At 42.9% G+C, this 16,980-nt stretch overlaps 1 protein-coding gene across 1 annotated transcript in view; it reads left to right on the top strand.

Moving 5' to 3' along the window:
- CSTF3 (cleavage stimulation factor subunit 3) overlaps positions 1-16,031 on the top strand; it is a 101,771-nt gene extending 85,740 nt beyond the window's left edge. The window contains exons 14-21 of the mRNA XM_006140447.3: positions 634-777; positions 1,642-1,744; positions 4,727-4,796; positions 6,453-6,648; positions 11,558-11,711; positions 12,837-12,931; positions 13,606-13,666; positions 15,326-16,031. Of these exons, the coding sequence (XP_006140509.1) occupies positions 634-777; positions 1,642-1,744; positions 4,727-4,796; positions 6,453-6,648; positions 11,558-11,711; positions 12,837-12,931; positions 13,606-13,666; positions 15,326-15,528 (1,026 nt within the window). The 3' untranslated portion in view covers positions 15,529-16,031. The remainder of the gene's footprint in view (positions 1-633; positions 778-1,641; positions 1,745-4,726; positions 4,797-6,452; positions 6,649-11,557; positions 11,712-12,836; positions 12,932-13,605; positions 13,667-15,325) is intronic.
- Positions 16,032-16,980: the final 949 nt, after the last annotated feature.

Here is a 16,980-nt window from a genome sequence, read left to right as displayed (position 1 = left end):
AGCCCTGAGTTTCAGCAAAAGTGCAATGGCTTTTGAAGGAAAATGGGTGAGGCTCTAGAACCTCTGCCTCAAGTCACCTATAGCTGCACTGCTTATTTTTATTCCTTTGTTAGGATTCTACTGGTCTAATTGCTTGCCTTTATCTATCATTTTAAAATTCATTCAACAGTGGCCAGCAGGTGGCATGGTGGTTAAAGCACTGGACTCCCACATAGGTAACCATGGTTCGAGACCCAATGGCTTGCTTTTTCTTTGTCTCTCTCTCTCTCTGTATCTGTCTCTAGTGAGCACATGTGCCCTATAGCATCCCCAGGGGGGATGGTCATGCCTCAATCCCTTCTCCATTCTTCTCTTGGGATCTTGGGCATGCACACACACCTGGCGTGAGTTTAAGCCACCAGGTCGAGTACTCAAACTGCGGTCACTACATGGGAGTCCTGCAACATAGCCATTACACTAGCTGCTGGTCCTGAATGGAAAATTATTTAAAAGGAATAATTTATTTAATCTTATTTATCTTCTTCTTATTTTTCCAGTGACCCAATAGTTTAGGAGTTAGGCGAGCTGGTGTTGGATACTGTAAGGATCCCATTCTGCTTCATTTATAAACTGTCACTCCTTTTCTTTGCACAGGTATATATTCAATATATGAAATTTGCAAGGAGAGCAGAAGGTATCAAATCTGGAAGGATGATATTTAAAAAAGCAAGAGAAGATACCAGAACTCGCCACCATGTCTATGTTACTGCAGCACTCATGGAATACTACTGTAGTAAGGTAAATGCTGAAGTATAACTATCAAGGTAAAATAATTTCCTTCCTCTGAAGATGCACTGATTAAAAGAAAGGTGGTTCATGAGGGTCCAGCAGGTGGCATGGTGGTTAAGAGCGCTGGAATCCCACATGGTCGATCAGGGTTCAAGTCCTGGACCTGGTGGCTTGCTTTCTCACTTTCTCTCTCTCTCTCTCTCACTCTTGTTCTTTCTCTGCCCTCTGTGGTCAAATTAAAATAATAAGTAAAGTTAAATAAAATAATTCTTAAATTAAAAAAAAAGTAAAGAAAGAAAGGTGGCCCTGGTCTCAGTCGTTGAGCTGTAATTGCTCTTTTGCAAAGGAGGTCTGAGTGTGTCTTCATGAGCATGTGCAAAGCATCACTTAGACCCTACCTGCCTGCAATGACTGTCGTAGCTTTGCCTGTACCTGTTGTCTTGCTTTCTCTCTTTCTCTCTCTCTCTCTCTCTCACTCTTGTTCTTTCTCTGCCCTCTGTGGTCAAATTAAAATAATAAGTAAAGTTAAATAAAATAATTCTTAAATTAAAAAAAAAGTAAAGAAAGAAAGGTGGCCCTGGTCTCAGTCGTTGAGCTGTAATTGCTCTTTTGCAAAGGAGGTCTGAGTGTGTCTTCATGAGCATGTGCAAAGCATCACTTAGACCCTACCTGCCTGCAATGACTGTCGTAGCTTTGTCAGCGCTGACACCCCCTTGAGGTGTTCTCAGCTCAGCGGTTTTTACTTGACAGGATCTCAATCTCCACTTGAAGTCTTACATACTTTATTATAGCAGGGGTTGCAGTTGCAGCGTTCTCTTGAGTACCTTGTCTGGTGTTTAGTAGAGGTAAACACTTTCCTCCCTTTACTTGCAGGACAAATCAGTTGCCTTTAAGATATTTGAGCTGGGGCTAAAGAAATATGGAGACATTCCAGAATATGTCCTGGCCTACATTGACTATCTCTCTCACCTCAATGGTAAGTTGATTTCAGAATTCATAATGATTACTCTATATTAAATCCCCTGGAATTATGTTAGTGGGATTTTTTTTTCCTTCTAGAATGTATTATAATTCCGACATCATACCAGTACCAGGCATTTGGTAGGCACTCAAGAAATATTTGTGACCTATCAACCATTATTTCATTTTACGGAGCAATGGGAGGCGTTTCGACTCTGAAGAATGGTCTTTCCTGAGTAAAGCACCATCACTAGTAGAAAGCTATGAAGTGAGTTCAGGGACACAGAGATGGCTTACAGTCACCCAGGGATGGGCAGGTCAGCTCCTGTCACCTGCGGGGACAGACAAAAAAATGCCAGCTACTAAATCTCAAAGATGCCCCAATAGTAAAGTAACAGATTCAAAAAGGAATCGTATGTCTGTTGGCATCTTATTTTATTTCCCTGTTCTGTTGTAGTAATAATAATAGCACCCATGCTTTATTGAGTTCCTGCCATGTAGCAGGTCCGTGGCAATTCGCACACGCACGCACACACGCATGTATGCATGCACACACATTATTAGTCTAATCGCTTACAGTCCAGGATATGTAGTTTCTTGACAAAATTTGATCTAGTATAAAAGTTGATTTAAGGAAGAAATGTACAGTATGTGTCGTGTAAATGATTAGAAGTAGATCCCACAGGTAATGATATTTAAGAAAATACAGCATTTTGTGTACTTACAAGAGTAAAGCTTAACTATGATGGAATTTGTGCTTCAGCCTAGTGATTCCACACTCTGGAGAAAGGTTTAACTCCAAAAAGTGTAACAGTGGGATATTTAATTGATAACTTTTCTTTTGTGAAATCAGTGTTCATTGCCAATCTTAAATTATGTTGCTTGTTTTTTTTAGATTAATTACTAGCATATATATTTGTATTATTTTTAAATGAGGATGATATCTGACATCAGTGTTATTGTTGTCCAAAACCAGTGCCTTCAGGATGGCTTGCTTATTCCTCTATCAATTAGTCTTTCCATCTGTCAGGCTCTTATTCATTCACCTTCTGGCTACTAGGGCATGGAAACTCAAAGTGAATAGGCCTGCTCCCACTGTCTGTTTTTGGGGGGAATCTGATTTGCAGATATAATTGCATCATCATCTGATTCTTTATTGTAGCATACTTCTGAGGTTGGGTATGTAATCTTTTAAAAATATATAAGAATTATTAATTAATTAACTAATTAATTAATTAAAATTTGCTATAGGGCATGTGTACTCATGGGGCATGGAGGGATAGTGAGAAAGCAAGCCACCAGGTCCAGAAATCAAACCACATTTAGCCATGTGGGAGTCTAGTGCCATAACCAGCATGTCACCTGCTGGCCTGGGTGCGCAATCTTAAACTTCAGTTTTCTTGTCGGTAGAATGGATTTAAGAAGAATGTCTTTCCTAGGGTTATGAGAGGATGAAGCTAGTTTTGCATGTGTTCGGCTGCTGTGTGGAGTGTGCTGCGCATCTGTACACGTTAACTGTTTACAGTGGTGCTGACACAGGAAGTGTGGCGAGTGCTGTAATGGATCCCTGATGAGATACTGTGGAGGCAGTTGTGGTGGCCATTAGACCACTAGGTATTCAGCTTAGAAATGTGATGAGGCCGAAATGAGATGTGGTTTGAGGGTAAAATATATACCAGACTTCAACTACCTAGTAATGGAAGAGAAGGGACTGCGGCGTGGGGTGATTTCTGGCTTTCTGTCTCTCTATCTCTGTCTAACTTTCTGGTGAGTGCACGCGCCCTATAGCAAAAACCTCTCAAAAAAAAAAAGAAAAAAGAAAAAAAATCCCTTAGATTTTAGTAGAGGGTTATTGTTCTCCCATTTTCAGCTACAGAAGCCCTCCTAAACTCTTCAAATTTAATCCGCTTCTTGCAGTCATTCTTAATTTATTTACCATTGCATATTATTGTAGCTCTCCTAGAAGTTAAATAGCTTAGCTAAATATAGAAGAATACCCTTGCCTTAATTTTTTTTTTTTGGAGAGTTTTTTGCTACAGGGCGCGTGCGCTTGCTAGACAGTCAGAGAGAGACATAGAGACAGAAAGCGAGAAATCACTCCCCAGGGGGGATGGTCACGCCACAATCCCTTCTCCTCCATTCTCCTCTCAGGATCTTGGGCACGCACACACACGCACCCGGCCTGAGTTTAAGCCACCCGGTCTGGGACTCGAACTGCGGTCGACTACGTGGGAGTCCAGCGACATAGCCATTACGCTAACTGCTGGTCCCAAGAATACCCTTGCCTTAAAAGACAGAATTCAGTTATGTCTAAATTTGATATTGCCATCCTTCACATTCCGCATATTTGAGAAATATCAGTAGTCTGACCGTTATACTTTCAGTAGGCATGTCATTGTCATTTTTTTAAAAGGCTAAAGATCTGGTTTAGAAATCACAGTGATTGTGGGACCAGCAGTTTCCGTAATGGTTGTGTTGATGAACTCCCATATAGTTGACCACGGTTCGAGTCCCAGACCTGGTGACTTAAACTCATGGCGGGCGCGTGGGCGTGTGTGCCCAAGATCCCAAGAGGAGAATGGAGGAGGAGGGATTGTGGCATGGCCATCCCCCCTGGGGGGGTGATTTCTCCCTTTCTGTCTCTGTCTTTTTGGCAAGCGTACATGCCCTATAGCAAAAAAAAAAGAAAGAAAGAAAGAAAAGTCAAAAACTACAGTGGTAAATGTTTTGGCTCCAGCTGCAGTCTAGCACAGAGGAGGACTGACCTTGATGTAAAAAGACCTGACTCTGGGAAAGTTGTGTCACGGGTGACAGTGACCAGATCAGATCACTTCATCTTTTTAACCTCGGGCTTCTTCATCTGTAACAGCTAGGTATGGTGTTAGTTAACATTTTGCACAGGACTTTTGTGAGGATTAAGTGAGATAATGTGTGTAAAAGTACATTGTTGAATTGTAAAACTGTTTTTTTTTATATTTAACATTTTAATATATTTTAGAGGACAATAATACCCGAGTTTTGTTTGAACGAGTTTTAACATCTGGAAGCCTTCCTCCTGAGAAGTCTGGGTAAGCAAACTGAAAACTTGTTGGTCAGGTTCTAATGGCAGCTTTAACACTTGAATTTTGATCTGTGGGTTGAATGTTTGCTTGAGTTGAGACTAAAGAGAAATCCCCTTCTCTGTCGAGGCTTACTTTACCTCCATGTAGAATTTCTTACTTATTCAAGATTTTCAAAAATTTTCCTGCCTAGTGATGAGATTTATTTTGAGAAGTGCCTTAACAATTTATTATTATTTTTTAAAGAATTATTTATTTAGATTTTATTTATAATTCTTCTTCAACTTATTATAGGGCACATGCACTTACCAGAGAGAGAGAGAGAGGGAAAGAAGGAGAGAGAAAGAGAAAGTGAGATAGCAAGCCACCAGGTCTGGGACTCAAACTGCAGTCCATCATGTGAGAGTCCAGAGTCTCAACCATGATGCTACTTGCTGGCTCCTATTATTAAATATTTTAATATGTCTTTCTCTATATACAATGCTAGAGAGGAGTTCTAAAAAATTTACCTTCCTGGGACCAGCAGTTAGCGTAATGGCTATGTTGCTGGACTCCCATGTAGTCGACCACAGTTCACGTCCCAGACCTGGTGACTTAAACTCACGCTGGGTGCGTGTGCGTGCGTGCCCAAGATCCCAAGAGGAGAACGGAGGAGAAGGGATTGCAGTTTTGGCCATCCCCCCTGGGGGGTGATTTCTCACTTTCTGTCTCTCTGTCTCTGTCTAGCAAGCGCATGCGCCCAATAGCAAAAACCTCTCCAAAAAAAAAAACCTTCCTTACTCAAAGGCAAAGACTCTTACATACTGAAAGTCTGTCTTACTTATTATGCCTCTGAATTGTGGTTTTGATGGTCAGTCTTACCAAGGACAATATGGTTCAGCGGTGTAGTGGACACCAGAATGCTCTGGAGTCTTGGGTTGTGTTTCCAGCTCCTTCAGTTCAACACGGAGCCAATTCCTTTGCCTTACCAACCCGCGCTTCTGCATGTAGGCCCACTGTCTGACCACACTGGGTCTGCAGCAGGCCCCTGCCAGACGTCATGGGTGCTCACATGTTCCTTTAGTTCAGAAGTGCTTAATGACACTTTACGTTGTCTGTGGGCAGTCATGTCATTTCTGGGAATGGTGATGAGGCACATTTTGCTCCCAGTGACCCACATTAATGGGGAAAAAAACAGAACAGAGAGATTTAGGAATGTAGTTTTATTCATACATTAGGTGAATACGGTATCTCACATTACAGTCCATAACAGTAAACAAAATTATCACGCTATATTACTCAGTAGAACTTAAAAATCTGTCCAGGTTCTTTTTCCAGCTGTTCCACCTAGACTTTACCCTCTCTTATTGCCCACAAAGAGTGGGAAAGTCTAAATAAGTAAACAACTTAAAAATGGGCTTAAAAACAAATATTTAGAGTGTTATATCTTTAATTTACTTTCAAATATTGATGCTAAAGCAGAAATGAGGTGGCAAAATATTAAGAATTATTAAATCTAGGTAATGGTGTACAGTCAGTTTTTCTATTCTTTGAGTGGTCTTTATAATAAAAATGAGAGAGAGTGCTTTTTATAATTGGAGGGGGCACTTAAGCCTTTTTTTATTAATGAACTTCCTGCCCCAAAACCAGAATACTAAAGTATTGACTATATTTATTTTCTTACAGAGAAATCTGGGCCCGATTTCTAGCTTTTGAAAGTAATATTGGGGATCTGGCTAGTATACTCAAAGTAGAGAAAAGACGATTTACAGCATTCAAGGAAGAATATGAAGGCAAGGAGACAGCCTTACTGGTAGACAGATACAAGTTCATGGATCTATACCCCTGCTCTGCAAGTGAACTGAAAGCACTTGGGTACAAGGTATGCACTTTGGGTCCAGGTGTCTGTAGTACTCTTACTTTCTGAAGTTTTAGAAGAGTTCATGGAGTTCATGAAATTCTAGAGTTCAAATTTAATGTTTAAACTTTGAAACATTTAGTTTTAGAATCAATTTGCAAAAATAAAAAGGATTTTCCTTGAGTTTATGAAACACTGAGTATCAACTTTTGCTGAGTGAAATGGTAATTAAAAAGAGATTTAACAGACAGTTTCATTCTGTTCCTGAAACTGTCAGTGCCTTATAATCTTCTGTCTGGTAGATGGACAAAGGGAGTGTGGAGGAAAGAAAACAAAAGAAAATCTAAATGTCATTTTGGGTGCTTTTTTTCCTAATAATTCTTATCAAGTTGTTGAAGGTGTTTTGATAGATGTTAAACTACATGTAGTACCCACTGCATGTTCTGTAAGGTATAAAGAAGGGACATTACAACTCACTAAACCCAGGCGATTCCTGGAGGTGTTTGGTTCCTTAAAACAGCCCCCTATGAGTGGCTTCTAGGAGAATTTCCTAGTCTAGGAGTGATGCTCTTTCACATAGACTGAGTCACAGAAAACAGCTCTGGTGCCTGAATCTCAGGTCAGGGAGAAAGGTTAAATGTTCACATTGCCCCAGAAATAGCCCTTACTGAGAAAGAAAATCATTGTTTTATCAGGGTTTTATTTTATTTATTTATTTAGTTAGTTAGTTAGCTAGTTAGTTTACTTACAGGGCATGTGTGCTTGCCAGAAAGTGAGAAATCATCCCCCCAGTTGGGATGATCATGCCACATTCCCTTCTCCACTCTCCTGTCAGAATTTTGGGCGAGCACGCACACACCCCTGGTGTTTTTTTTTTTTTTTTTTTAAGAATTATTTTATTTAACTTTATTATTATTTTCATTATTATTTTCCAGTTTGATCAGAGAGAGACACAGACAGAGAGAGGAAGTGAGTGAGCAAGCTACCAGGTTCAGGACTTGAACTGTGATCGGCCATGTGGGAGTCCAGCACCCTTAACCACCATGTCAACTTCTGGCCCCTCTACCACCATCACAATTAATCTTCTTAATCTCTGAGTACATGAAAAGTAAAGATATTTCTGAGAAAAAATTATAAATACTCTTTGTGAATCAGTTGAAAATTCTAATTTTGTTGTGTGTATCCAAGTGAACTAATATGTCTCAGCTGTGGTGATAGCATAGGCAGGAAAATCCACTGCATGATACCAGAGCCATATGGAAAGGATCTGGGTTCAAATATTTGGTTAATCGGAATACACAGAGCACACCCACTGTTGACATGAATATGTCAACATGGCAAACACATGATCTTGGCTGGCTGGAAGGTTAATGGGATGACGAGATCATGGCATGACAAGATCCTTTGAAGGGTGTCTGTCCATATGCATGTTTTTCTGCCTTTCTTTCCCATAAGAAAAATGAATCCAATATGGGACCAGCAGATGGCATAATGGCTATGTTCAGCAGTGTAGTGGACACCAGAATGCTCTGGAGTCTTGGGTTGTGTTTCCAGCTCCTTCAGTTCAACACGGAGCCAATTCCTTTGCCTTACCAACCCGCGCTTCTGCATGTAGGCCCACTGTCTGACCACACTGGGTCTGCAGCAGGCCCCTGCCAGACGTCATGGGTGCTCACATGTTCCTTTAGTTCAGAAGTGCTTAATGACACTTTACGTTGTCTGTGGGCAGTCATTTCTGCTGCTGGAATGGTGATGAGGCACATTTTGCTCCCAGTGACCCACATTAATGGGGAAAAAAACAGAGCAATCAGATTTAGGAATGTAGTTTTATTCATACATTAGGTGAATACGGTATCTCACATTACAGTCCATAACAGTAAACAAAATTATCACGCTATATTACTCAGTAGAACTTAAAAATCTGTCCAGGTTCTTTTTCCAGCTGTTCCACCTAGACTTTACCCTCTCTTATTGCCCACAAAGAGTGGGAAAGTCTAAATAAGTAAACAACTTAAAAATGGGCTTAAAAACAAATATTTAGAGTGTTATATCTTTAATTTACTTTCAAATATTGATGCTAAAGCAGAAATGAGGTGGCAAAATATTAAGAATTATTAAATCTAGGTAATGGTGTACAGTCAGTTTTTCTATTCTTTGAGTGGTCTTTATAATAAAAATGAGAGAGAGTGCTTTTTATAATTGGAGGGGGCACTTAAGCCTTTTTTTATTAATGAACTTCCTGCCCCAAAACCAGAATACTAAAGTATTGACTATATTTATTTTCTTACAGAGAAATCTGGGCCCGATTTCTAGCTTTTGAAAGTAATATTGGGGATCTGGCTAGTATACTCAAAGTAGAGAAAAGACGATTTACAGCATTCAAGGAAGAATATGAAGGCAAGGAGACAGCCTTACTGGTAGACAGATACAAGTTCATGGATCTATACCCCTGCTCTGCAAGTGAACTGAAAGCACTTGGGTACAAGGTATGCACTTTGGGTCCAGGTGTCTGTAGTACTCTTACTTTCTGAAGTTTTAGAAGAGTTCATGGAGTTCATGAAATTCTAGAGTTCAAATTTAATGTTTAAACTTTGAAACATTTAGTTTTAGAATCAATTTGCAAAAATAAAAAGGATTTTCCTTGAGTTTATGAAACACTGAGTATCAACTTTTGCTGAGTGAAATGGTAATTAAAAAGAGATTTAACAGACAGTTTCATTCTGTTCCTGAAACTGTCAGTGCCTTATAATCTTCTGTCTGGTAGATGGACAAAGGGAGTGTGGAGGAAAGAAAACAAAAGAAAATCTAAATGTCATTTTGGGTGCTTTTTTTCCTAATAATTCTTATCAAGTTGTTGAAGGTGTTTTGATAGATGTTAAACTACATGTAGTACCCACTGCATGTTCTGTAAGGTATAAAGAAGGGACATTACAACTCACTAAACCCAGGCGATTCCTGGAGGTGTTTGGTTCCTTAAAACAGCCCCCTATGAGTGGCTTCTAGGAGAATTTCCTAGTCTAGGAGTGATGCTCTTTCACATAGACTGAGTCACAGAAAACAGCTCTGGTGCCTGAATCTCAGGTCAGGGAGAAAGGTTAAATGTTCACATTGCCCCAGAAATAGCCCTTACTGAGAAAGAAAATCATTGTTTTATCAGGGTTTTATTTTATTTATTTATTTAGTTAGTTAGTTAGCTAGTTAGTTTACTTACAGGGCATGTGTGCTTGCCAGAAAGTGAGAAATCATCCCCCCAGTTGGGATGATCATGCCACATTCCCTTCTCCACTCTCCTGTCAGAATTTTGGGCGAGCACGCACACACACCTGGTGTTTTTTTTTTTTTTTTTTTAAGAATTATTTTATTTAACTTTATTATTATTTTCATTATTATTTTCCAGTTTGATCAGAGAGAGACACAGACAGAGAGAGGAAGTGAGTGAGCAAGCTACCAGGTTCAGGACTTGAACTGTGATCGGCCATGTGGGAGTCCAACACCTTTAACCACCATGCCACTTGTCGGCCCCACACCTGGTGTGTTTTTTAAGCCACTAGGTCTGGAACTTGAACCATATAGTCAACCATGTGGGATCTAGCTGCCCTACCCACCTTGCTGCCAACTGGGCCAACATTTTCAATAATGGAAGCCCCAGTTCTATGCCAGTCTCAGATCCCTATTCTGACCCAAGGGGTTACTGCTCAGGGATGGCAGCTTCTACTTTTAGACACTTTATACTACTTTATGGAATTATTAGAAAAGGCTATTTCACCTTTCCCAAATATAAACTGAAGAAGTCAGTGGAAATAAACATCTTACTATTTCCCAGTAGAACTACTTCTTGAATCCCTTTCCATCTTGTGTTTGCGTCCACCCATAAGTCAGGAGTGAAGTGTTGCTGCCTGTGGGATGGGCAGCATGGTGTGCGTGCGTGTGAGAAACAAGCATGCCTGAGCATGCCTGCTCACTCTAGGTGTCACCCCTCCATCTGAGCCAACTTTGAGAAGTGCAGTGCTCTTCTCTGCCTCGATAGTAACAAAAGGGGTTCTTTGGTTTGAGAAAGTCAGTGGACACTGAGTAGCTGTAGCAGAGGGCTCTCATGAGATAGGGTCTCTGTCAAGAGCTGACCCTGTGGCTTCCCTGGCAAACCCTGGAGAGCCGCGCTTGGCCCTGTGGGCCCCTGCCAGTGTGCTGAGTAAAGACTGTCATGGGTCAAGGTCAGCGGGGCCTCAACAGTGGGCTCCCAGTCCTTCACTCCTGGTAGCTCTGTGACCTGGAGACATCACACGCCTGTGAGCTTCAGTCCCTTCTGTAAAATGGAAGTGTGACCCTTTGCCTCTTCAACAAGGGAATACGTAGCTAAAACTGCCTGACAAATAGTGGCTGCTCAGTAAATGTCCCTTTCCCCCAGAACAGTATGTTGGGAATAATTTTTCATTTCATTAGCAACATCTTACCAATTAGCATTAAGTGATGATAAACCTTCGCCTTCACAAAGCAGGCTAAAGCATCCCTTACCCAGCTTCTTCATCTGTCTTCACTGATAGATGTTGTTCATGGTAGTGGAAGGGAGGTGTCTGAAGAGTAGCTAGAACCTGGGATATTCCTCCAAATTACCCTGCCCCTGCCGTGGTGCCCAGTCCTCACCCAGGGAAGCTCGTATCTGCTCTGTGATGTCCCACCTTGCAGCCCTGAGTCCAGAGATCTTGCACTGGGTTTGGGATAATTTTGTAAGGCATCAGGTCCTCAGGCCAGATGGCTTTCCTTGTGGAGCATGTCACATCTTCACTGCCACTGCAGCACCCGCTCATCCCCCTCCGTTTTCTTTCTGTGGTTGTAACCCAATTTCTCACACTGTGTCCTCAAGCTTGAAAATGACATGCCGGTGCTCTGTAAGTCCCTTTCCCAGGTTTAGGACTCTTCTGTTCTGCATTTCCAGGATGTTTCGCGTGCTAAGCTAGCAGCTATAATTCCAGACCCCGTTGTAGCTCCTTCTATAGTGCCTGTTCTGAAAGATGAAGTGGATAGAAAACCAGAATACCCCAAACCAGACACTCAGCAGATGATTCCATTTCAGCCACGACATTTAGCACGTAAGCCGCGCCTTTTCATGCTGTACCGACTCGGTTGTTTGCTGACTTCAGCCCAAGGTGTGGGGAAAGGTACCATGGCCTTCCACTGGCAGGTTAATTTTCAGGCTTGGGGTCACTGTGACAAGGGACCTGGCTATAGACTTTCAACCAGATGAGCTAAGAATGTTTTTTTAAGAAAACCTTGATGGTCCAGAGTCCAGTCACCCCTCTGGGCAGTAATCGGTAGGCAATTTCAGAAGTCTGCTAGTGATGGCCAATGACTCGAGGGGAAGCTCCCTTCGGTGGAGGGGTTGATGCTGTTTGCACTTGCTAATGGCAAGTCCCTCACACACTGCCTGGGTCCTTTCTGAACAAAGCCTTTATGATAAAACATATTGCTGAATAACTGACTTTAACCAGGATTACTGAACAATGACTTACTGGGGCTGCTCAGAAATACCCTTTAACAAAAACTGTCTTCTGTCCAGCCCTCTGTTTGTCTCATGCAAAGTCACTTGTCTGCTTTTCTCCAGTGGCCAGGGTTAAGGCCGCTTTTACTTTCTTACCTACCCGAATTTCAGTTTCATCAAGAAGATAAAGCTGTGAAGGCTTTTTTTTAGTTGCTAGAGGGCATATATGCTCCAGAGGTAGAGTGAGAAAGTACCCCCACACACTGGAGAACGGTCACTCCACAATTCCTTCGCCTCCATTCTGTCAGGATTTGGGGCACACACACATGCCCAGGATGTTTTCTGAGCTGCTAGGCAGGGTTTAAACTGGTTGGCTGTGTGGAACCTGGCTTTCTTAAGCACTAGACCACAGGGTCAATCGAAAAGCATTCTTTTTATTTCTTCAGTTTGCTAGAGGGTGTGTTGCTTGCTGGAGAGAGAGGGCAAGTAAGAAGGACAGCCATGCATGCACCGGTGTGCTTCTCAAGCCACCAGGTCAGGACTCAGACCGTGCAGTTGGTCGTGTGGGACCCAGCCACCTCAACCACCATACCAGCAGCTGACTCCCAAAAACATTTAAGGTATCCAGAACCAAGCAATGTGGGACGCTGGAACTCTCATGTACAAATTGCTGTTTTGTTTCAGCTCTTCCACGTGCAGAAACTTCCACCACCTGACCCTGCTTTCTTTCCTGCAGCTCCAGGCTTACACCCTGTCCCTGGCGGAGTGTTCCCAGTGCCCCCCGCAGCCGTGGTTTTAATGAAACTTCTCCCTCCTCCTATCTGTTTCCAGGTGTGTGCACTGTTTTTACAGTAGAGACTGGCTCTGTGCATTGTAGTAGTTGTGCTTTTTTCTCTTGCATCATGGGAAATATGAAGTACTGGTATTTCTTTTTTTTTTTTTAATGAGAGATTTTTGCTATAGGGCACATGTGTTTGCCAGAGAGACAGAGAGAGAAAGCAAGAAATCATCCTCCCGGGGGGATGGCCACGCCACAATCCCTTCACCTCCATTCTCCTCTCGGGATTTTGGGCATACATGCACACATGCCTGACATGAGTTTGAAGCCTCTGGGTCTGAGCCCTGAACCGTGGTTGGCCATGTGGGAGTCCAGCTATGTAACTATTATTCCATCTGCTGGTCCCTAAGTACTGCTATTTTTTTTTTTTTTTCGGAAGAGAGGGGGCGCTTACTCGCGCCAGACAGAGAGACAGAAAGCGAGAAATCACCCCCCGGGGGGGATGGCCATGCCACAATCCCCTCTCCTCCATTCTCCTCTCGGGATCTTGGGCATGCACGCACACGCGCCTGGCATGAGTTTAAGCCACCAGTTCCAGAATACGAACCGCGGTCGACTACATGGGAGTCCAACGACATAGCCATTACACTAACTGCTGGTCCCCCAAAGTACTGCTATTTTAACTTGACAGATTATTGGAGATTAAAATTTATTTGTGTCAAAACAGGGTCCTTTTGTACAAGTGGATGAATTGATGGAAATTTTCCGAAGATGCAAGATACCAAACAGTGAGTAATGAAAGTGCCATTTATGCAGAGTATAACTCACACAGCCTCTCCTATATGGGAGAGGAGTTTCCAAAACCAGCTAGCCAGTAATGGAACCCAGGAGTGGATCCCTCTTTGGCAGTGAGAAGCTTGTTCATGTTTTAATTCCACTAAATAAAATGTCATAGGGATTGACAGGTGGCATGGTGGTTTAGGCAGCTGGACTCCCACATGGCTGACCGCAGTTCACATCCTGCACCTGGTAGCTGCGTGCACTTGACAGAAAGAGAAAGATACACAGAGATAGAAAGCAGGAAATCACACCCCCCCCGCCCCCCCGGGGAGGATGGCCATGCTGCAATCTCTTTTCCTCCATTCTCCTCCTGGGATCTTGGGCACACACGCACACATGCCCGGCGTGAGTTTAAGCCACTGGGTCCAGTACTCGAACCATGGTCAACTACATGGGAGTCCAGCAACATAGCCATTACACCAACTCCCATAAAGAGAGATTTTTGCTATAGGGCACTGTGGGCTCGCCAGAGACACAGAGACAGAAAGTGAGAAATCACCCCCCTGGGGGGGGATGGCCATGCCACAATCCCTTCTTCCCTATTCTCCTCTCTAGATTTTGCGCATGCACACTCACGTTCCTGGTGTGAGTTTTAAGCCTCTGGGTTTGAGACTCAAACCGCAGTTGACTAAGTGGGAGTTCAGTGACATAACTACCTGGCCATCTGCTGGTCTCTTTTTTGGGGGAGAGATTTTTGCTCTATGGTGTTGCACTCACCAGAGACAGAGAGGCAGAGAAATCACCTCCCAAGGGGGATGGACACGCCACAGTCCCTTCTTCTCCATTCTCCTCTCAGGATTTTAGGCATGCATGTACATGGGCCTAGCATGAGTTTCAAGCTGCTGAGTCCAGGACTCAAACCACGGTCGGCCACATAGGAGTCCACCAACGTAACCATTACACCATCTGCTGGTCCCAAAAGCTTATGTTTTCTTTTCCTGTTAACATGTACTCTCAGACTGGACTTAGGGAAATAATTTTCATTGCCAGAGGGTGCATGTCCTCATCAGAGACAGCAGGAGAGAGTACCCCCAGTGGCGTGTGGTCATGCAACAATCCCTTTTCTATTTCTCCATCCTGTTAGGGTTTGGGGCACACTCACACACACGGTGTTTTTCAAGGTGCTGGGATGGGATTGGAACCGTGGTTGGTGATGAGGGACCCAGCTCATTAACCATTATGCTATAGGCCTGGCTGGCCTAGAAATAATTTTATCAGTTTTTTTGTTTGTCTTAAGGTTCTTTGCCATAGGCTGTATATGCTCATGAGAGAGACAGCAAGAGGGAAAGTGAGAAACCATCCCCCAGTGAAGATGGCCACTATAATCCCTTCTCTTCCATTCTCCTCTTGGGACCTTGGACACACGTGCACACACGCCTTTGTTCCAGGACTTGAACCATGGTTGGCCATGAGGAAGTCCTGCACCTTAACCATCATGCCACCTGCTGGCCCCAATTTTATTAGTTTTAGTAGCAGCATGTGTCTTTTGCTGTAACTATCAGTGGTACTACCCCATGCTCTGCTACGAGACCAAGTAGAACTTCCCTGCTGTCTCGCAGCAGCCTCCTGTTAACCCCTCAGCGGCCCTTTCTGTGTTGTCTTGACAGCCGTGGAGGAAGCCGTGAGGATCATCACCGGGGGGGCCCCAGAGCTAGCTGTCGAAGGCAACGGCCCCGTGGAAAGCAACACAGTTCTCACCAAGGCTGTCAAAAGGCCCAATGAGGACTCCGATGAAGATGAAGAAAAGGGCGCTGTTGTCCCCCCAGTTCATGACATTTACAGGGCACGGCAGCAGAAGCGAATTCGATGAAGCAGGTGCAGGACCTGCCTCTGAAAACACTTACCCAGGATTCCGTTTGCCTCTAAGTCGTATGTTTAAAGGAGACAACACTTTGTTACAAGGTTCTTGGAAACAGAGTTGTGTTGTCATTGGTGCCTCTATCTTATGGTTCTTGAGAAAAACAAAACAACCCGTGTGAATTTTAGAATATGGAGACCTATGCGCTATGCAGAATCAGGTTTTCAAACTGAGAACGTAAGTACGAAACGGCAGAGCCACATTCTCTTCCCTCTTCAAGGGTGTCTCACACGTGCCACTTGAAGATTCGTGAGTTTTCAACAGTTTTATTTTAAAAACTGGATGGCTTATGATTGTAAAGCATTTTATCACCTTTTCTGACAACCAGTTGTCCTCGGCTTGCTGATGCAGTCCTGCCTTACGTTGGTGTCTATTTATGGCAGAATGTATGGAATCTGTTTTGTAGTTTAACATTTTAAAACAGTCCTTTAAAAAATAAAAGGATCTCAAAAATACTGTGCCACCTTTCGCTTCTTTCATTCAGACACTGTCTCCACTGGCTACTTCCTTCATGCCTTCAGCCACTTAAAACTCCATGTCAGCAGTGCAGGGAACCAGCTGGCACTTGCCAGGAGTGCACCTGACCATATATCCTGGTCTGTCCTCCTTGGTATTAGCTGAAAACATTTCTTAAATATATATATATTTTAATTTGATCAAAGAGACGAGAAAGTGAGGAAGTAAGCTGCCAGGTTTGGGACTCGAATCTCAGTTGGCCATGTGGGAGTCCAGTGTCTTAACCACCATGCCACTTGCCAGCCCCAGCTGAAAAATTTTTTTTTTGGAGAGGTTTTTGCTATCAGGCACATGCACTCACCAGAAAGAGAGAGACAGAGAGAAAGTAAGAAATCATCCCCAGGGGGGATGGCCACACCGAAATCTCTTTTCCTCCATTCCCCTCTCAGGATCCTGAGCACACATGCACATGCCCCTGGCATGAGTTTAAGCCACCAGGTCTGGGACTTGAACTGTGGTCGACCACATGGGAGTTCAGCAACATAGCCATCATGCCAACTCCTGATCCCGCTGAAAACATTTTAAAGAGGCAAAATAAACATTTTAGGAATCTTCACATATTACTGCATTTTTCCTCCATTAAATTGAGGCAGACTGAGATACTTTATCATTCATCTCTCTCTTTTTTTTTTTTATTTAAATTTATTTATTTACATTCATTCACTGTACATCATTACAACATGCAAAATGAGATTTTCCATCCAGATTACACTGTATATTGGTTCAATCAAGCACATCAGCATACATGTTATCATCAACAAATAATTTTCCATTTCTTATTTCCTAATGTTTTTCTTTTTTTTTTTTTTCCCCTCGTCCTTGATTCCCTATCTCTTACCCTCTGCCATCTCCCACTCTCCTCCCACATTGTCTCTGGTATCTATGCTT

The sequence above is a fragment of the Tupaia chinensis genome, unplaced genomic scaffold, assembly GCF_000334495.1.
Source record: "Tupaia chinensis unplaced genomic scaffold, TupChi_1.0 Scaffold000037_18, whole genome shotgun sequence".
NCBI lineage: Eukaryota > Metazoa > Chordata > Mammalia > Scandentia > Tupaiidae > Tupaia > Tupaia belangeri.
The sequence above is the reverse complement of the archived record's forward strand: the minus strand, read 5'-3'. Positions and strand labels throughout refer to the sequence as shown.